At 36.8% G+C, this 20,970-nt stretch overlaps 6 protein-coding genes across 7 annotated transcripts; 5 read left to right on the top strand and 1 right to left on the bottom strand.

The window, feature by feature from the left end:
- The first annotated feature begins 1,161 nt into the window (after window positions 1–1,161).
- Window positions 1,162–2,269, top strand: LOC123309655. The gene is made up of 2 exons (XM_044892866.1): window positions 1,162–1,720; window positions 1,888–2,269. Exons 1-2 carry the CDS (start codon window positions 1,628–1,630, stop codon window positions 2,200–2,202), a joined length of 408 nt encoding a protein of 135 aa, XP_044748801.1. The 5' UTR covers window positions 1,162–1,627; the 3' UTR covers window positions 2,203–2,269.
- Window positions 2,270–5,085: 2,816 nt separating this feature from the next.
- On the top strand, window positions 5,086–5,751 carry LOC123309658. Its single transcript, XM_044892868.1, has 2 exons — window positions 5,086–5,190; window positions 5,346–5,751. The coding sequence occupies exons 1-2, from the start codon at window positions 5,179–5,181 to the stop codon at window positions 5,667–5,669; spliced, it is 336 nt and encodes a 111-aa protein (XP_044748803.1). The 5' UTR covers window positions 5,086–5,178; the 3' UTR covers window positions 5,670–5,751.
- Window positions 5,752–9,328: 3,577 nt separating this feature from the next.
- On the top strand, window positions 9,329–10,998 carry LOC123309653 (cuticle protein 63-like). Its single transcript, XM_044892864.1, has 2 exons — window positions 9,329–9,465; window positions 10,207–10,998. The coding sequence occupies exons 1-2, from the start codon at window positions 9,454–9,456 to the stop codon at window positions 10,777–10,779; spliced, it is 585 nt and encodes a 194-aa protein (XP_044748799.1). The 5' UTR covers window positions 9,329–9,453; the 3' UTR covers window positions 10,780–10,998.
- Window positions 10,999–12,313: 1,315 nt separating this feature from the next.
- LOC123309659 (uncharacterized PE-PGRS family protein PE_PGRS20-like) lies at window positions 12,314–13,119 on the bottom strand. Its single transcript, XM_044892869.1, has 2 exons — window positions 12,958–13,119; window positions 12,314–12,757 (listed from the first exon to the last, which is right to left on the bottom strand). Exons 1-2 carry the CDS (start codon window positions 12,967–12,969, stop codon window positions 12,452–12,454), a joined length of 318 nt encoding a protein of 105 aa, XP_044748804.1. The 5' UTR covers window positions 12,970–13,119; the 3' UTR covers window positions 12,314–12,451.
- A 1,403-nt stretch (window positions 13,120–14,522) lies between these two features.
- LOC123309654 (isoniazid-induced protein IniB-like) lies at window positions 14,523–15,547 on the top strand. The gene is made up of 2 exons (XM_044892865.1): window positions 14,523–14,682; window positions 14,959–15,547. The coding sequence occupies exons 1-2, from the start codon at window positions 14,671–14,673 to the stop codon at window positions 15,364–15,366; spliced, it is 420 nt and encodes a 139-aa protein (XP_044748800.1). The 5' UTR covers window positions 14,523–14,670; the 3' UTR covers window positions 15,367–15,547.
- Window positions 15,548–17,495: 1,948 nt separating this feature from the next.
- On the top strand, window positions 17,496–20,250 carry LOC123309648 (endochitinase A-like). 2 transcript variants are annotated; one of them, XM_044892857.1, is made up of 4 exons: window positions 17,496–17,624; window positions 17,687–17,714; window positions 18,309–18,885; window positions 18,982–20,250. In XM_044892857.1, exons 2-4 carry the CDS (start codon window positions 17,703–17,705, stop codon window positions 20,154–20,156), a joined length of 1,764 nt encoding a protein of 587 aa, XP_044748792.1. In that variant the 5' UTR covers window positions 17,496–17,624; window positions 17,687–17,702; the 3' UTR covers window positions 20,157–20,250. The 2 variants fall into 2 exon arrangements, with proteins under 2 accessions (XP_044748792.1, XP_044748793.1); XM_044892858.1 differs by having other exon boundaries at window positions 17,523–17,624; window positions 17,672–17,714.
- The last annotated feature ends 720 nt before the right edge of the window (window positions 20,251–20,970 follow it).

The raw sequence follows: 20,970 nt of genomic DNA, 5'->3' as shown, positions 1-20,970 counted from the left end.
GTTCGTAAGAAAATAATTAAAAATTAGCCTTCAGGAACCATCTTTATAGTGGGCTATATCTTAGCAATACAATAAAAATTATATGAAAGTCCTACACCATTTTTTTTTTAAAGGAATGACACCTTAAAATGTTTTAGCACTATTCATTTACATCCTGTATAAGGAAAATAGTATAGCTCTATTCAAGCTACCTTCATTAGGGGTCACACATTTTGTATTTAGCAGAAAAATCATAGTAGATTCAAACGTGATGCACACTTTGAAAAAGCAACATTTCTAGTGATAAATCTTGATATTTCATCCACCCCGATGCAACGGTTCGATCTTGAGGATGTTTTAAGTGAACCCAACTTTTTTGGGAATTTGTCAAAGGTCATCTTTAGAGTAATTTTTCCAGGAAAACCGTTCGGTCTTGAGGAAGTTTTAACTGAACCCAACTTTTTGGGAAATTTTCAAAGGTCATTTTTCGAGTAATTTATCTTCCAGGAAAATTATCGTAGATCTAAACGAGATAGATATTCTGAAAGATGAAAGATCAACTCTTCTAGTAATAAATCTGAAAATTTTATCCATTTCGGCACAACCGTTCGGTCTTGACGAATTCTCAAGTGATATTCGCAACTTTTGAAAAATGCCATTTCCTAGATGAAAATCTCAACGAAGGGAGATAGGCTTTCGAAACTGCTCGCAATAGATTCAGCGTGTTCGAAAACCTGTATTTTCGAATCAAAGTTACAAATATCCGACCCAGTTTAGGAGAAAATAATTTTTTTCCACTTCTCATTTCAGAGTTGATTTCGAAGAGCTTTCTGGAGTGCAATAATCTATTGAATCATCAGCTGTTGGGTTTTCTAGAATCTTCAAAACAAATTTTATGCACTCCATATCCAAAGACAGTAATAGAACATCCTGATTTTCAGACAAAGTAGCAAATATGTTATTTTAGGGGGGTCTGACCCCTTGCTCATTTTCGACCCAAAAAATTCAGATCTTCGAAATCGAGTTTTTGTGCTAGGGTGGAAGCCTAGGCAACGCTGATAACGCATATAACCGGAAATCCCAATTCGATCAGACGAATATAACAGGAGATATTATACTATATTATATTTCAGTAAGTTAAAGTAATTCTTGTTTTTGCTCTGAAACTTCAGAAAATTTCATTCCCATTGGCTCATTCTCTTGATGAATTTATTTATAGAATATTTTTGCGGCTTAGATTCACTTCTACTCAAACCATTTTTAGATTCAAACATTGAATTCAATATTCTGAATCAATTGAATTTCTGGTTAGAAATCTTATTTTTTAGTCATGTCTTATTATTTAAACCAGAAGTTATTAACTCTAACTCAATTTTCCAGCATTATTGAGAATCATAGGCATAGATTCTTAAGTTCGTGAGTTGTGGTTTTTAAATTCTACACCGTGTTAATAGATATAATATGTCCTTATTCAAATTATCATGTTTCATTTATGCCTCCAATTCACGAAGTAGTTCTCATTGGTTATTATGAATGAATCTCTATTATACGTAATATGTCGAATTGTGTCATAATATAGAGTAGAATCCTATTGATTATTGTTTTATTCAAATATCAAACAAGTTTTGGAGGAAATTTGGCTGATGAAATGCGAAATTTCAGTATAAAAGGCGAAATTTCTCTGTTTGTGATCAGAATTGAACAAAGCCTTCGACCAAACTACCTCAAGATGAAATCATTCGTAAGTTGACTCTTTATTTCACTAACTATTATAATGTAATAGGTACCTATTGTCGGAAATATACAACCCATTCTTCATCGAATTATATCATACCACATTGAACATCTTTACCATATTAGATTTTTTTTCTTTAGATAACCTAAAAAATGATTAATTTTGATTTTCAGGTAGCCCTCGCTGTAATCTCCATGCTATCTGTAGCAAACGCTGGTGTTCTCCTTGGTGGAGCAGCCCTCTCCTCTGCACCAATCACGACAACCTCCCTCTCATCACCCTTGACTTCCCTTCACCAAACTAGAATTGTGTCCGCTCCACTGAACTCTGGGCTTATTGCTTCGCCATCTTGGGTTGGTAGCCCCCTTCTGACAAGGACTATTTCCACCCATGGTGCTTGGGGATCCCCATGGGTCGGTTCCCCAGCTCTGTTGAATCAACCAACTATCGTTGATGGAGGATTAGTTGGAGCTCATGGTATTTGGTAGACAATTTTTCATTTATCTGTAAATAATGTATAATAAATTCAAGAGAAATATATTATTGTGAATATTATCCATTTATTTCAATCTTATCCTTTTAATAGCTTACATATAGCAAATGTGAAAGTTTTTATGGACATTCCAATCGAAAATTTACACAAGATTTTGATAATTAATGATTCATTTATTAATGGACCGAAAACGTTTTGAATGGGGAATCAAATAAGGGATTGAATCTTTCATTTCAGGTTTCTTTTGCCTAATCTCAACAATACCTTTACTATCGATCATTTAAGAATATCTTGAAGACATTTTTTTAACCTCTATACAAACTAGATAATTATTGGGACACATATGATAAACATAAATGAATTGTTCAGTTATGCATGAATGAAAAGTGGATACCGATATAAACATTCATTGTAGTTAACACAGAGTTTCAAGACTTGAAATTTTATGATGGTTGAGTTACCCCGAAGGCAGACATCACTATGCAAATCGATTCAAATGAACAAAATTGTTATACTTCGACTTGAATCAGGTGAACCTAATTATTCTATGAATGAAAAACAGGTTGAAGTATAGAAATACATAAAAATGCTTTTTTTGTTTCTTTAATCACTTCCATTTAGTCCAAATTATTCATCAATTGACAAACACATGAATATTAAAGTAGTATAATTATCGAATGAATACATACATTTGATGACTGAATAGTATACAATGAAATTATTCTATATACAACCAAAAAATGTGATTTTTTCTCTCATTTATTTGTATATCCTCAAATTATACAGATATACTCTCAACTGAGCCACAAAATTCTTATAACTATGCTGGACATGGTCCATTTTTCCAAGCTCCTTCAAATAATAAATGATGTGTACTGAGACTACTGAGAGGGATTGATTCAATGATGATGGGCTACTGGACCTCAATCTCCATTTCAAAAAGGGAGTAGTTTTGCTAGAGGAATTGAGATATTAGGGGTATTATCTATAGTAGATGAATCATCAGAATACGCTCCTAGAATTGATGAATCAAAATAGACTTATGATAGTGATAGAAAAATATTTAAACAATTCCAGAGAAACAATGATTATTATAATTCAATAAAATGGAGGGTTTAGTTCATGACAATCCTCACCACATGTTGTAAATTCACAGGATGTTTGATCAAGATATTCACAGAAATCTGTATTCATTCAAGTCATACTTAATTTGAATAAATATCGCTTATTTTTTACATAATCGTTCATCAGGCTCTGCTATCCTTCATCAAATATTCCTCTTAAGCGTAACAATAACAGATGTTAATGATTTAAAAATTTCTCAATGTTCTCAAAATGGTTTTTAGCGAAATTAAAGAGACAATTCGCATAGCTTAACTCTTGCAATGTTACATCAGATTATCGCTGGCTGAAAATATGATATTGATTTACATCTCGCGATTGGTTCAGCCTTGTTTCATTTACATACATTTATATCTGGAAAACTGAAGTGGGTTAATAGAATACGAGAAAAATCTGAGAACGTTCTGGAATATAATGGTGGGTGTCTTCATTATATCTTGAAGGGTTTAACTAAGAATACCTCTGGTTTTGAAGAACAAATGATTTTTTTTTTATAAAAAACATATATCATTGTAGGAAAGATTTATCTGTTCAGTAAATGACAGTAATGCCATTTCATACCAAAATCTCCAATATCTGGCCCTGTTTAGGAAGAAATATTTTTTTTTCACTTTTCATTTTCGAGTTGTCTTCGAAGAGCTCGCTGGAGTACAATTCTCTATTGAATCATATATCATCATTGTTTGGATTCCTGGAATCTACAAAACAATTACTATGGTCTCTTTATCCGGAGATAGTAAGAGAACACCCTTATATTTAGGGGGAGGAGCAAATAAATCATTTTACGGGGCTCTAACCCCTTGCTCATTTTCGACCCAAAAAATCGTTTTTCGAAATCGACTTTTTGTGCTTGGGTGGAAGTCAAGACAACACTGATTTATAGAACCGGAGATCTCAATTTGATCAGAGTAATATAACAGGAGATATCACAGTATGAAATATGCAATTTTTGAAAAATGCAGTTTCGAAGATGAAAATCTAAATGAAGGTAGATAAGTATTCAAAATTGCTCGCAATGGATAAAGCGTATTCGAAAACCTGTTCTCTGTAATTTTTTTCTCGCAAATATTTCAAGGATATAATATGAATAAGGAGAAAAGTTTCTTGAGGACTGTTTTTCTACCCCTGGCAAATATAGAGTTTGATTCTTGTGTTTCATTATCTAATATATCTAATATAGTAAAAATGCCAGTTGGTGTACCTATTTCTAAGAATATCCATCACTTACCTACAATTATTTTGTTGTTAATATTCTTCGAAATTGTCGATGCATCTCACATCCATCAGTTGGAGCAAAACTAGATCATTTTACGCTGATCGTCATTGAAACCTCTAGGTGTTTACTCCAACAATGATATCAAGCAATTTCCTTCTTTTTCTAGATATGACCGTGCGAGCAAATTGCAAAACTCCTAATAAGTCCACAGAAACAACCCATCGCCATAATATGATGTAAAAAACGACGATATTTCACACGTCGGTCGTATAGGAACGAAATTTCTGTCAGAAATTATCCTTGCATCTGATTAATCGTGGTCCATATCGATTTGCTTGAGCTACCAAGGGCTATGGCAGTCCAACCCAGATGGACTTAATCTTGGTGCTCGCCTGTTGTCCCATAAATCTAGACATTTTTACATTTGAACTTGTGCATAGATAACCTTGCATTGTATGGCCTGATTAGAACACCATATACCACGCAGTCTTTGAAATGCTGATGAAAACCAGTTTATTTTTTCATTTTCTTGTGAAATAGTAGGATGAACTGGGGGAGGATGCTGTATATAAGCTCGGGGTGTTCAACCAGAGGATCATTCAGTTTCGATCTGAAGATATTTACACCACAAACATGTACGGCATTGTGAGTATTCTGATTTTTTCGCAATTATACATCCAGACCCTGTTCATCTGAAATTTGCAGTATTTTAAAACTCATGGGAGTATTTGGAATTTCTGGGCTTCACCCAAGTTTCATAAAATACGATACCTACAATTTTTTAATTAATTTTTTTCTAGGTAATCTTCGCTTGCGCTTTGGCTGCAGCTTCTGCTGCACCAGGTCTCATCGGAGCACCTCTAGCCCTAGCACCAGCTCCTCTAACTCTCTCTTCGCCATTATTGACCAAAACCATCGTATCAGGGCCGGCACCGATCGCAATTCAGTCTCCACTGGTGACCAGGACCATCATCTCATCTCCCCCAGCTTTGGCCATCGCACCCCAGCCTATCCTGACCAAATCCATCATCTCAGGCCCAGCTGTGGCTCCTCTGCCACTTGGTCTCGGCTTGTCCAAGACTGTCATCGCCGGTCCAGCAATCTCTGCCGGTCACTTGTGGTAAAATTAGGTCTATTAATTTATTTTTCTGATTGCTAGTCTGATGTATACGAAATGACGATATTAAAGGAGATATTTTACTAAAATTTGTTGTATTATTCGAACAGCTATAGAAATATTCTGAAATTACAATGAAACCCTTCGACTTTGAGCTGAGCACTCTTGTATAAGGACAATGTCCTTATACAATGGTACTACTGAAGTATTTACAAGTGGAAAGACTGGTAATTCTTCAAATTTCTTTATTTCTTCTAGTGTTACACACTAGAAGAAATAAAGAAATAGATTCTTTATAAGAAGTTTGTTAATCAAGCTTCATTATAACTTTCTGGTAAGGCCATCTATTTTCAAAGAGAGAAAATTTTGTCCACAGAAAACAACTATAACAGAATGTAAAAGTCCCGAAATTTTTTGGAGAATCAAAGACAAACATTTGAAAGAATTATCTCTCTATGGAGTTGACTATAAGAAAGCATACGATGAAAATTATATAAGACCATATTTTATAGTTTTTCTCTTATTTTTATTATCTTTTCCATCAGTGTCACTACCTATGAAAATTGATGAGGAAAAATGAATATTTCTCTGAAATAACCCAGGAAGCCTTAAATAACCTCTTGAGAAGCATTATTTATGCTTACTCCTGAAAATAATTATATACCTGGTCAATAAACCTCCATTACATATACTCTCTGATTGATTGAATACGTTTATTCAAAATGTAAATCAAGATAAACGTCCTTCATTTCTAACTGTATCGGAGTGACTGAGAGAATCAAGAACAATGGGAAATTTATTGACTTCCTGAGAAATGAATAAGCAGAAGAAAATGGATTAGATATTTGCGAACCATTCTTCGCATCTTCTGATTGAATTGAGACAAAGTTGATTACTTCGAGTGCAACACAGTTTGGAGATTTTTAGATTACCCATACAATTTTAACTACAGTTTTTTGAAACTTCACATTTACTCAAATTTATCGTTTGGAGAATCTCAAATGAATCATTATAACTTCCTGCTGACAAAAATTTGAAATGAGTTGAAAATTGTAGTATCCTATAGAGAATACTCTCCATAAGTTCCAAACTTATATAAGTTTCTCATATCATGGGGAAACTACACAAACGACAAGGAATAAAAATACGAGCACTCTTCACTGATGAATATTCTTAATAGCACTGAAATAACGTTTATTTCAAACAATTTTGAGAATGCTGAATGAAGGATATGGCAAATAGACATTTGATCTTTGATTCTCTACCTTTCTCTGTTATTCTTTTATCCTTTCTTGTATTAGGTAAGATCTACATTTATACTGATCGCAGTAAGGAAATCTTAATTTGCTCGGAAGCATAATATGGAATTATTTCCCTTCTTCATTATTTTTATCAAGTTTCACAAAATGTATGTGTAATGAGTTATGATTTACTGACAAAAATTGATTATGATTTATCTTCTTGACCATTATTTTGAATCAAAACGGTGGAAGTTCAGAAATACTCCGAAAATTTCTTGAAAGTGCTTCTACGATCTGTTGATTGATGAAGATATCAGTTGGACAGTATAGACAAATCGCGAAGGCGTTACGCATTGAGATCTGTCCAATTACCAAGCTAACGTAGGTAAACTATACCTACAAGAACTAGCATACAGTCATTAACAGTCTAACATAATCCACATTAATCAATAATAGCGGTTTTGGTTTTATTATCGATGGAGGAATAATTGAAATCGCTTAGTCATTGAACAGGATATGCTCTGAAATACAGTGTATTTAAAGAGCTGAAAAAAAAGCGCATACTGATGACGTTTCGCAATAATGAAATAATTTCATGACAGAAAAATGATATAGGGTAATGCAAGGTCAGTCGACGTAAATGAGTAATCAAATGGTATCGAATTAAGGAGGGTGTGTTTGTGGGAGTCTTGCATCTAGTGCTACTCTCGAGAAAATAACAGTTCCCGATAAAAATTAATCTCAGTAGGAAAAAGATAATGCTGGTTAGGAGAATTTTTTGTTATTTACAAATAATTTGGCTTATCCGAAATCTCTGCTAAATTCAGACCAATTGATTGCGAAAATAATAGTAAACCAGAGTTACGCAATAAATTAAAAGAAAGGAGATGCCCACCGAAATTGTGAAAATCGAAAAATTGGAGTATCGAGCCATCATCAAGTACTTGTATTTAAAAGGGTTAAGAGGTAAGCAGATTTATGAAGATATGCTTAATACCCTTGGTGATCAATGTCCTTCGTATGCGACCGTGAAAAATAGGACTGTAAGGTTCAAAATAGGTAAATTTTCCATTGAAGATGATGACCGATCGGGAAGGCCAGTTTCTCTGTCAGTCCCCGAAAATATCGATGCAGTTCATGACACAATTTTATCAGACCGTGGAATTGGGCTGAAACGGATATCTGAAGCACTGAATATTTCATACGAACGCGTTCATCATATAGTTCACGTCAATTTGGACATGAGAAAAATTGCTGCAAAATGGATCCCCAAATGTTTGAACGTTTTGACCAAAAGCGTGCTAGGGTAGAAGCATCGCGTTCGATCTGTGCTCGATTTGAAAACGATGTAGACTTCTTAAACCGAATTGTTACTATGGATGAGACTTGGGTACATTTCTACGATCCAGAAACAAAGCAAGAATCGATGGAATGGCGACACTGGTTCTCCAAGACCTAAGAAGTTTCGAGTCCAAAAATCTGCTGGAAAAGTTCTTGCTTTAGTTTTTTGGGATTGCCATGAAGTAATCATGATTTTTTGGATAAGGGTAGAACAATAACCGGAGATTACTATTCGACATAACTGACCACTCTACAGTGAAAAAATTAAAGAGAAAAGACGCGGAAAGCTATTCAAAGGTGTTTTGTTTTTGCAGGACAACGCCCCTGCGCACAAATCTCATGTTGGCATGCAAAAAATTCGTGATTTAGAGTTTGAATTACTAGAACACCCCACCTTATTCACCAGATTTGGCTCCATTCGACTATCATCTCTTTCTTCAACTGAAAAAAAGTTTAAAAGGTCGTAAATTTTCTTTCAACGAGGAGGTAATAAAAGCTGTGGGGGTTTGGTTTGCAGAGCAAGAAGAAACATTATTTTGACAGGTCTAGAGACGTTGCCGTAATGAATGTACCCAATAAGGAGGAGAATATGTTGAATAATAAAATATTTTGACATTGAAATTTTGTTTGGTTCTATAGTAGGCTAAGAATTTTTCAATATATCCTCGTACAGACATCTTCCAACAGAAACTGTGAGATCAATAACATGAATACAAGAATGTGGCCCACGAAAAATAAGAGCAGGTATAGATACACTGATATCTGTGAAATTAGCACCTCAACTTCGATCGAAAAACTCACCTAAGACCACAGGGTGTATCTGAACTTCCAAAATGTCAAATATAAATCAGCGTTACCATTGACCCTACAATATCGCACGGTTTGAGATGCATATACTGTCTAGTAGTGGGTGTAGCTATAGGAAATGAACCTGCACACTCGGAAAACGTGAATGAACAATCTGTCGATCTAATTCCGATACGTGTGCAAACAATTTCGCACCATTACCGTGCAATTTTAATAATAAATGCTGTAAAAATCGTAAAAATGGGCGAGGTGAGGCCGCGATTGGATATCCCGATTCATTTTGGATCAAACAATAATGTAATGGTAATTGAAGGACGAACGCAAATCTGCAAATGTATATAAACTGAAGGGTAAGAGTCAATCGGTACTCATTGTGAAGTCAAGTTTCAGCACAAGAACAACATGAACGCTTTGGTAAGTTCAAAAAAGTACACGCAGTCATATTCAGAAAGAAAATCCAAGTTGGCATTTTCGACTTTTTCAGAAAACTTTTTTTCATTTGATTCTTTGTTTCTGTTTTTTTTTTCTACTTATACGTGCATATTCAACCTATGTTTGAGTAGTGTTTCGAATATTAATCAGAAATATTTATTTCTTATCGAGGAAAAGCTGCAAATTTAAGATATAACACATCATTTCCCCATAGTCTTTCAAATTCACTATTTCAACAAAGAATTTTGAGGAGAAAAATCATTGGCTAAAATCCCAACTATCTCAAGAGCAACTTATGCCAATAGTATACTGTCAACATATAATTCAAATCACAATACTTACTCGAAAACTATTTAGGCAACCCTCTTCTTTTACGTAGAATCGTCTTAAACAATTAAAAATATAGGTTGTAATATGAAAATCTCAAGTTGTGATGAATTCGTTTTGTTAAACTCAAAGATCTTCTCAGCAACACTCTGTACATTTTAAACATTCTTATAAAACAATCGAAAATTAGAAAATTGTGAAGATCTTTCGAACAAAACTAACCTCCACAGTAAAAATATCCAAAAAACTCCCCTTTTCACCAGTTTTTTCATGGAATCCCAATAACTCATAAACCGCTGAGTTTTTACACAAGGTGTGGCATATACTGTAGAAATATCCATAAAATCTGCTATCCACAACAACGCAAAGATATACTGGATGTTCAATTTTTTCCAGATCGTATCCGCCCTCGCCTTCTTGGCCACCGCCTGCGCAGCCCCATCAGGCCATGGAATCGGAACAGTCGTTTCCGGACCATCCGGAATCGTGACCGGACTTGGACCCATCGGACCGGCCGGACACGGAATCGGTTTGGGTCTAGGACACGGACTTGGTTACGGCCTTGGTCTTGGACACGGAGTAGCTCTCGCAGGCCCCGCCGCCGTGGTAGCCGGCCCTGTAGCTAGAACCACCGTCATCTCAGGCCCAGTAGCAGCTGGCGCTGTCGTCGCCGGACCTGGACTCGGTCTAGGACACGGAATCGGTCTAGGACACGGACTTGGACTTGGCCACGGTCTCGGACTCGGAATCGCCCACGGAGCCGCCGCCCTGACCGCCGGAGGCGGTTCCATCGCCGCCACCGGCCACGGAGCTGCCATCAGAGGACCACCAACCGCCCCCGTCGTGGTGGAAGGACCTGCAGGTAGGGTAGCCGCCGACGGTCTCTGGGGACCAACCGCCAACATTGGAGGTCATGGAGCCCTTGGAGCAATCGGTCATGTTGGCTACGCTCATGGACATGGATGGTAAAATGGACGCGGCAACGCCTACCAGAATTTGGTGTGCCATATCTCAGGGTATTTCGGGAAATAGTTTTATATTTTCGTGTCTTGAGTGTGGACGCCAAGAGTTTCATCTCTTTCATAACCACTGCCTCACCAATGACTACGATTATGTACATTTTTCATGCTCATATTTATGTATAATTTATAAAAAAACAAAACGTTAATAAATGATGATGAATTTTAAGCCTACTTTCTCTGACTACCCTCGATACGCTAGATTCTAGAAGAACCAGAACATAAGTTAACATCGAGCAACATAAAAGTAAAGGTCGCAGGATATCTCTTAACAGGGAAAAGCAAGTTTCCTCAAATATAATAATAAATAAATCAGAGGAAATTTAGAGGCTAAAACACTTGCTAGGAAAGGAGTTTGAACTCCTTCCATTGTCCCAGAGCCTTTATGTGGTATATGTACCTAAATGTAGCTACAAAAAAGGTTCAGGAGAAGTAGAAAACCGAAAGAGAAACATTCTGGCCGAATCTTCTTAGGTTGGATTATTCCAACAAGTTTCATCAAATCTTCTTAGATCAGGAAGCACTTGATGAGAATGGATCCAGCAGAAAACGAAGTATTCATTCTGTGGGGAGCTGAAGGAAAATCTGAAGCATCTGTTGAGAGAATGCTTCACCATTGCTAGCTTACGAAAAAAAAGCTTTGGACAAGAAACTTGTAGAAGTGAAAAAGTGATCTCTTTGAATCCATCCCAGATACTGTAGTCCATTTAGAGCCATAGAATGGAGGTCGAGCTATAATAGAACTTTAGGCCGAAATGCAATGAAACCCCCTTTGAATCTACAGTATAGTGGTAAAAAAAAAACAATTTGAAGATCAAGCTTTCATCCAATGCAACTCCAAATTGAATCAAACCTATCAATTCATGTGAAGTAAATGTTTGTACATTTCCAATGGACTTTATTCTTCTCCTTTTTCAATTATGTCAAGATCGAATTACATACAGGGTGCTGATTAACATATGCCAAAGGTCTATGAAAAAAACCCGAAAAGTTGAAGAATCAGTAGTAACTATAGATTTTGTACTCAAATTTCGAAAAAAATATCTGTAAGTGAAGCAAAGATACACTGATGTAGTCGGTTCTGGAAGTGTTCGACTTTTTTTCGGCATATTGCCAGAAGTATGACCTGGATTTCTTCGATTATTCGCTTAGCCACTGTTCCACTAAGGTTAAATGTGCCTCATCACGAAACGGCAACGCCTCCAGGGAATCCTGTCCAAATTCAGTTGCCAACTAAAAACTACAGACCCTAAGGAACACGAAGATCCCTTCTACACCTACCTACCCCAACCACAGCTCAAGCAATGACGGCTCGAAACTCGTCAATGGTCTCTGTCGCACCCTGTATCTGTATACTTTACTAGAAACGGTTTTTTTTGGTGCTCATTCATATGTTCTTCGATTGATGTTGAGAATTCGTGTTGCATTAGCTTTCTAAACGGAACAAACTGTCCGTGTTGTTTATGGATAAAGTAAAAGAGAAATTTCTGGATGCTCATCAAGTTTTATTGACAATCTCAGCTTATATTACATTCGTTATCAGACAATCAGGTTGAAATACTCTCGCAAGTACTTGACATTCCGCCGAACATCAATTGGTGGTATCACTGCATCGTCTCCCCTCATTTACGCCACCAATGACCATGGCCCAAGCCAAGACCAAGACCATGACCCCAAACTCCGGAAGTTGCGATGGCTCCAGCAGGTCCAGCCACTACGGCGGGGGCGGCAGCAGGCCCCACGACAGCAGCTCCACCGTGTCCAGCCCAGCCAAGTCCGCCCCAGCCCCAGGGTCCATGGCCCCAGGCCAGGCTGTTTCCAACGGGTCCAATGGCTCCAGCTGCGGTCACTACTCCGGAGGGTCCGACCAGAGCTCCGTGGATTGAGCCGTAGCTCAAGGTGGCCAATGAGGCGAAGAAAGCGATGAACTGCCCAAAAAATATATTTTGTTAGAAGAGGTGTTGAATCAAATTGACTATACTGTACAGTCGGTAATCTTAATTGCAGAGAAAACAACTGCTGTCTATGCTCAGATTGAAGTCGAAGATTTCCAAAACAATAAAAGACGAAAAAGATATAGATAAAGTGAAATTAATTGTGAGTAATAAAGAAAAGCTAACAGTCTTACCAAGAGTTTCATGATGAGATGAAGAATTATCAGAAGAATGATACATATACCAGATTTTTCTTTCTTTATATAGGAAAATGACTTCCAATTGTCCTTGCATGGAAGTGGCAGTACTTACATAAACAATGATACGGATTGTTAGGTAGGGCCTGGATATGATAAAGCTATAGAATATCGAAATTACCATACTGATAGGAGGATATTTATTAATTATAGGCATATGGTTGAGAGAATACACAGGGGAAAATGGGAGTGGACAGTGAAATTTCAATGTGATTCACATTTTTCCAAGATACTTCAATATTGTACCGAATAGGTGAATTTAAAATCGGTGAAATCGAAATTCTATTTATGAATTGAATATAAAAAAATTATACTGCTGGCAAAACTGAATATTATAAAGTTTTCACCATAAACCGTTGGATTTTAACCAAAGGTTGGCATTCTGTAGAAGTGGTCGTCAAATCAGCTATCTAACTATTCAAAGATATACTGGATGTGTCATTTGGAATAAGGAAGTAGTAGGCAGTTGCTGGTATAACCAGAAGTTCGGAGATTGAAATAAATACAGTGTGAGTGTTTGGCTCTTACGAATATTTCAACAGTAGATTCTTGATGTCAAAAGAAACACTTTTTTCCTATACCATTTTTTCCAAATCAGCTCGGTTTAAAAGATACAGGTTGTTGAAATATCGTGAAAAATGTTATTTTTAGTTCTATCTCACGAATGAGTTTATCGAATGGAATGAATTTCGGAATATAGTTTTTCAAATTTTTTATTAATCTTTTTCGAACACAAGATATTACCTACGTCTTCCAGTTTTCTTATTATGACCAGTACGTACCATAAAAATACCAACAATTCAAAGAACCCAACTCTTAAAACTACGTTTTGTGAAATAAAAGTATTCTTCATATTTTCTCGTATAATGCAAAGTTTTCGAGTAATTTGATGTCCCAAAATGAAAATTATCTGTGAAATTCGGAAAATTGAGTACTTTGACTGAATGCAACTTTGTTTGAAAGATCCACATCTTGTTATTCAGAAGGAAATTTTGTTGTTCCAGGGATGGCATAGCTCATTATGAAAACTAAAAATGGCTGAATCGGAAAAAATGGTTTAGAAAAAGAGTGTTTCTTTTGACCTCAAGAATCTACTGTTGAAACATTTGTACGAGTCAAAGACTCGTCGAAATCATCGTTTCTTGAAATTTTTCATCGACGGGGCTCTAACAGGTGGGATTTTCGGGAATACGATATTTTCCTCCATTTTTTTAACCTCACCATGCACTTACCTTTAGTGGTTCATATGATATTACACGGAATATCGATAGAGGAAGAAATTTCAATGAATTCCTGCACGGAAAGTGGAATAGCCAACGCCTATCGGAAACAATTTCTTCAGGTTTACTCCCTCAGAGACCGTACATAGACAATCAAAAGTCAAGGTGAACGCCAATCTATGCCATATTCAAATGCATAGATTTATTGCATCGATTAGAATGCATTTCGTTCAAATAATTCCATATCAACCCTTTTTCGCATCCAATACGACAGAGTTGTATCTATTTTAAGAAGCAGTGAAATTTTTTCTCCATATTGACATTATTATCACCTTATGCTCATGAACAGGAAGGTCAATATCTCTTTTCATATAAATAGGGCGAGAAAATTTGTACAAGCAGTCTAGTTCGATTCATTAGGCCTATCAACATGAACGCTCTGGTAAGTGAAAAATAATCGAAGGGTGTTCAATCTGGTCTAGAGTTTTCGAAAGGAAAAATTACACAAAAGGGTTTTTTACGTTTGAGATGAATATATGAAATGGACGTAGGTATCCATTTCAAAAGTAGATCTGCTCAGAAGAAATATAGACAGAGGAAACATAAAAATGACAGGCACAAATCTTCACTATCCAAATAAAATCCTATTGTTTCAAACCGTTTAAAAGTGAAAACCAATATTGTAGAAGACCCATTTTTATTTTGGCGTTCTTTTCAGATCTTTACCACACTTGCTTGCTTAGCGGTAGCCTCCGCAGTACCATCAGGCCTTGGCCTCGGTGCTGTAGTTGCTGGACCTGCAGGTATTGTCACTGGCCACGGTATTCCCGGAGCTATCGGTATTGGAGGTCTTGGTTTGGGCTGGGGAGCTGGACTCGTAGCCCCTGGAGCAGTGATAGCAGGACCTGCCCTTGCTGGACCAGCCCTAGTTGGAGGTGTTGGGGCCATTACTGCTGGAGGTGGAGCCATCTCCGCCACCGGCCACGGTGCTGCCGTCAGAGGACCACCAACTGCCCCAGCTGTGATTTCCGGACCCTCTGGTACAGTGGCTGCTGACGGACTCTGGGGACCAACCGCCAACATCGGAGGTCATGGAGCTCTTGGTGCTATCGGCCACTGGGGTTAAGCTACTCACTTCATTTCACCCTGTATATAATTTACGCCCTTCACTCGAGTACCTACAAAAAATTTTCCATGGGAACCACGCCACTTCAGGTCAACGGATTAAGTCATCTCATATAGTCATTTTTGCATGTAGATGTGTGTTGTTCTATGTGTTCATATAATAAAAACTAAACACACACCAACATTTCTTTAGTTATCCATACTGTGAACCTAATCTTCTCACTGAGTACCTACTAAAATGATGAAAAGGAACTCTGACATTCAGAATTTCAGATATCTATAGCATCCTAGGTCCTAGGTTAAAGAATGATAAAGGAATTCTTGAATAGGTTCAAATAGGTCTTTAGGGGCCTGTTCATATGATTGTGAGAGCCTAAGATATGCAGGCAATGCTAATAAATATATGAGGAAATATCTCATTTTTAACAGTTTTGAAAAAAGCCATTTCAACGACGAGAATTTAAGTATACGAAGAAAGATACATTTTTGATTTTTCTTTGCATGGATTCAACGTCTTGGGAACTAACTAAATTAGCTCATCTCTAATGCTTTTTTCAAGAAAATGAAATTTTTTAGTTTTCCATATTTCATTTCTTAATTCCACTTTGAAAAACTCTTTGAAATGAAATGCACCATTGAACCATGGAGTGTGTCTAATACCATTCCAGAGAATTTAAATATCTTTTTCAGATCCTAGGACAGTAACTGAATACCTTAATTCTTGAAGTGATGAAAATATATAGTCCCTTTGAAGAGTCTAAGCCCTAGCTTATTTTTTACCCAGAAATGCAAAATTTTCGAATCAACAGATTTCAATCGGATCACTTTTGATTTCACCTTCATTGAATTCAATTTGTTTGAAAATCTGTGTTTTCATATCAAATTTTGGGATCCTTATTATCGAGAAAATAGAATTTCTCAATTTTCCACTTTCATTTTTTAGTTCACTTAATTGGAATGGATCCAGCATGTCGGAAAACCCATATTCTCATTAGGATCTTTGAGACAGTTTCCAAAAAAATTTAATATTATAATTTTCCTTTGCTCGTTTCTCTAAAAATAGATTCCTTGCGTGTTATTCAGTTTATTCATTGTTACTTCTGGGAATCTGAGAATAATTTATATTTTTTTATTATATCCTAGGATCGTTATTGATAGCTCTTATTCTTACTTAGATAGGAGCAAACAGGTCATTTCAGGGGGGTCCCAACCCTAGCTCATTTTTGAAACAAAAATCGATTAGATATCACATTTTAAAATTTTGAAAAAACGTTGCTAGGAACGTTAACATAAAAGAAGACTGTGGCGAATTTTAAATGGCTATTGATTAAAGTATTTTTTATGAAATGGATGCAATAAAAACATTCAATAACAAATTTCTCGGTTTAACCATAGACATGGGTTAGTAATAAAATTCATTATTGGTCTATGCAAAGATTATAGAGTTAACCTAACTCTATAATCTTTGGGTCTATGGATCTAAGACTTCTTATGCACCGAGTATCTACATAATCTGCAAGCATTTAATCATTAATGTTTCAATTCCGATGTGGCAAAGTTCGCATGCATAAACAGAGGCAACATATCTACTCGAATGAAAGGGAAAGGAAACCATTCTGTTATGAATAACGATAGAACCATGGCGTTTTTTGCAGTGGTCCTATAGAAAAGGGTGGAGCTCATCCAATTGACATTCCTTGTGGTTTTTATGGTAGTTAACGGTTATTGCTAAATATCGTGTAGGCACGATCTGAGAATGCATCTACGTCTTCATTATACTCACAATAATAGGTCCCATAACTGTTTCAACTCAATTGACCAACTTGGTTGTAGAAAATTGGTGTTGGGGAACAATAAAAAACTATCAGTTAGCTCTACAGAACAAGTTATCTGAGTATCCAGTAAAACTATAACAAAGCCAAAAATCATGTTTATTTTTTGAAATATGATTTCAATATCCTTATATTATTCTCCATCAGGAGGGTAACAATTATCAATCTTTCAATTCTCAGGAATAATAATCGAAACGCAAATAGAATAGCACATTATTTTCATCCATATGCATATTTCCTTCCATTAGTGGGAGTAGAATCAAAACGGCCAGTTTTTCACCAGGCACAAGTACTATTCCTTCAGCTCATTAGAGACGAAGTATCTCCCAGGAAATGGCTACATTGATGTAGATTCCAGAAGAATGTGTCGCAATTCAACACGCTGTGAGGGCGTGGTGTTGACCGAGGAAGAAAAATAACGAGCAAGGTTGTTCGGCCGTATAAAATAGAAGTTATACATAATTGTCTTTAAAGTTATCCTTGTTACAGATCGACAGATCCAACAATGAACTCTGTGGTAGGTAACGTTTTTCTTTTTTTCAAAATCGATTTCGTAACCCTGCATTGTTTTGTTTCGAAACTGACTGTGGGCAATCGAGAAAATGCGAGGCACTATGGTGTGTCTTTCAGAGATTGTTTCCTCGATAAACAGAATCCGTTTTCGTGTGAGTATTATGAGATACCCAAGAAATAAAGGTCTTACCTCCCGTGGTAAAAATATGAGTTATATTACCCAGACATTCATTTCGAATATTATGGCTTTATCTTCATGTCCAAAGAATTGACTCAAAGACAATGAAATAAAGAAAACATCATTCAAATATTTCAACTTTCACTAATCAAAATTGGAATTCAATAAACAACTTCAACCTCTGCTTTTTAACACAGTTCCAGAATGCAAGCCAGTGAACTGGAATATATCATCACTCAAAGTACGAAGGTCCATTACTTGATAGTCGAGATAACTCTTTTCAGTCGCTTTTCGAAACAGATCACAAAAATAAAAGCTGAAGTTTTCATTTATTTGCTCAATTCCAAAAGTGCACCACAGAAATCTAACTGGACAAGGCACAAATAAATTCCAGTTAACACTAATTTTAATTTCCAATAGTTATGGCTGCTGATGGCAGCATTTGTCTGTGGAATAAATGCTGCCCCAAGCTATCCACCACTGCCAGTAAACCCTGGAGGCATTGGGGGACTCTTCAGAGGTCCAAACCAAGAAACCATCATCAGAGGACCAGATGGAAGCGAAATTACATCAGAACAAATCGGCGGTGCTGTCCAAACCGAAGCTAGACTAGAGCCTATTGTAGTGCCAGACCAGATAGCGATCTCATCAGTCACAGTATCGCCATCAGAGACCATCAGTGTCTCCAATAACATAGAAGTGGCATCTGCAACACCCGTAGTAACTATACCAGAGAACTCTGTACCTTCCTTGAACCTCTCACCTCCAGTTCCAATTCAAACAATACCAACTGACGTTTCTATCCGGACAGAACAATCAGCAGCACTTCCAACATTTGTTGCGACAGCTGAAGAACCACACATCATCGAGACTGAACTGGTTGATGCTCCTGAGGTTGAACCGAATCAAAGTTCCGATTTGGAGGGACCATCTGGGTCTATTTCTGTAAGGGGATCTTCTTCTATCGTTTCTGGTCCAGCTTCAACCACAATTTCAGGTGAAATAACTTTCGATTCTCTTCAAATATTCATTTCAAGTCAAATAAGATTGTTCTGTTGAATATTTAACTGATATTTCAATGTTTTATTCACAGAGCCGGTGAGAAGAATTCCAGTAGCGCCTATACCAGTTGCAGCTCCTCCAGTTGCCGTACCATCTTCTGTTCTGATCCCTCCATCTCCCACTGCAATCGATGGTTTTCATCCGAATGTTGCTCAACCTTATAACACTAATCTAGCCCTTCCATCTATACAAAACCATAGAATTCCTTTGACGTACAACGTACAGCAATCTCCTCCACATCTATACACCGAATTAATACCTCCACCTCCACCAAATGGAGAAGTTTCAAGATTACAAACTGTTGATGCACCATTGGTTGAACCTCAAACTCAAACTGTTTCTTCATCACCGATTTCACCTCAGTCGTTACCTCCCAATGCAATAGATTTGGGACAAACTGTAGTTACTACAACTCAAAGATCAACTGTAGCTCCATCGAATGGCGATATTGATGTTAGTAGAATTAATTTGGGTCAGACTGTCGCTCAACAAAACATAGACAATTCTCTAGTGAATTCTAGAATCCAGTCGTCATCTACGATAACGCCATTGGGTGAACAAAGGATCATATCATCCACATCGTCTCCAATATTATCTTCCTCGGTCCAGACACCTCAAATTACAGAGGAAAATGGTGATATAACTCAATTTAGCAGGCCTCTGTTTACGACAGCATCTAAAAACACTTATCTTAGAGCAGATATACCTTCATCGTCTAGTTTGAGCAATTCTAATTCCATATTCACCCCAAATGGCTTGACTGGGAGTATACCCTTACAAGACCAATCTATTCTGGCCAATCAAATCGTTTCGAATGCTCCAAATGCTGCTGGCGGATTGATTGCAACTGGAGTACAAGAAGGAAACAACGTACCTTCAAGATCTTGGGTGAATATTGATGATGGTCATATTCTACCATCTACAGTAACACCACCACTAAATGGTGGTCAGATTTCTACCGTATTAGATACGGTTCTTGTACAACCTACGGATCCAAGGAACAGGGAAGTGATCGAATTTGGTGGCAAGCAACTGGAGAATGTTGGCAACATCGTTCCTGTTATCCATCACCCTGTGTTAGTAGCGGGAGGTTTGACTCAACTCCAACAAATTCCAACGGCTTCAATAAGCCAGCTGACTTCGAGGAATGATTTGGATACCAATGATTATGGAAGGTATGGAAGGCAGACAGAATCGAAGAATTAAAATGGAGTGGATATGTTCTTAGATTTTTATAATTTTTCTAGTCTTGTAGATTTTAATGTATTGCTGATTTCAATAAAAATATTGATTTATACGATTTCTTGATTTTTTTGGCCCAAATAAGCTTGTAGATAGGTCACATACACCAGGAAATATTGAAGGAAACGTTTTGAACTGGGTCAGTTATAAAACTTCAAGACCGAATGGTTGCGCATAGATGGATGAAATCGTGAGATTTATTACAAGAAGAGTTGCTCTTTCAGAATATGTATCACATTTCTATCTTCGGTTACTTTTAGAGAGACATAAACGACTCGAAAGCTGACCTTCCAAAATCCTGGAAAAGATGGGTTCAGTTAAAAATTCGTCAAGACCGAACGGTTGCTTCGAGATAAATGAAATTCTCAGATATATTACCAGAAGAGTTGCTCTTTCAGAATTTGTATCACATTCCATCTATGGTTACCCTTATTGAGACATAAACTACTCGAAAGCTGACCTTCGAAAAACCCTGAAAAAGATGGCTTCAGTTGAAAATTCGTCAAGACCGAACAAATGCACTGAGATGGATGAAATTTTCAGGTTTATAACTAGAAAAGTTGCTCTTTCGAACCATGTATCACATTTCCATCTACGGTTACTTTTATTGAAAGATAAACTACTCGAAAGCTGACCTTCGAAAAACCCTGAAAAAGATGGCTTCAGTTATAAATTCGTCAAGACCGAACAAATGCACTGAGATGGATGAAATTTTTAGGTTTATAACTAGAAGAGTTGCTCTTTCGAACTATGTATCACATTTCCATCTACGGTTACT

Source organism: Coccinella septempunctata, chromosome 3, assembly GCF_907165205.1.
Source record: "Coccinella septempunctata chromosome 3, icCocSept1.1, whole genome shotgun sequence".
In the NCBI taxonomy this organism is placed as follows: domain Eukaryota; kingdom Metazoa; phylum Arthropoda; class Insecta; order Coleoptera; family Coccinellidae; genus Coccinella; species Coccinella septempunctata.
Note: the sequence above shows the minus strand (reverse complement) of the source record. Positions and strands in the feature narration are given on the sequence as shown.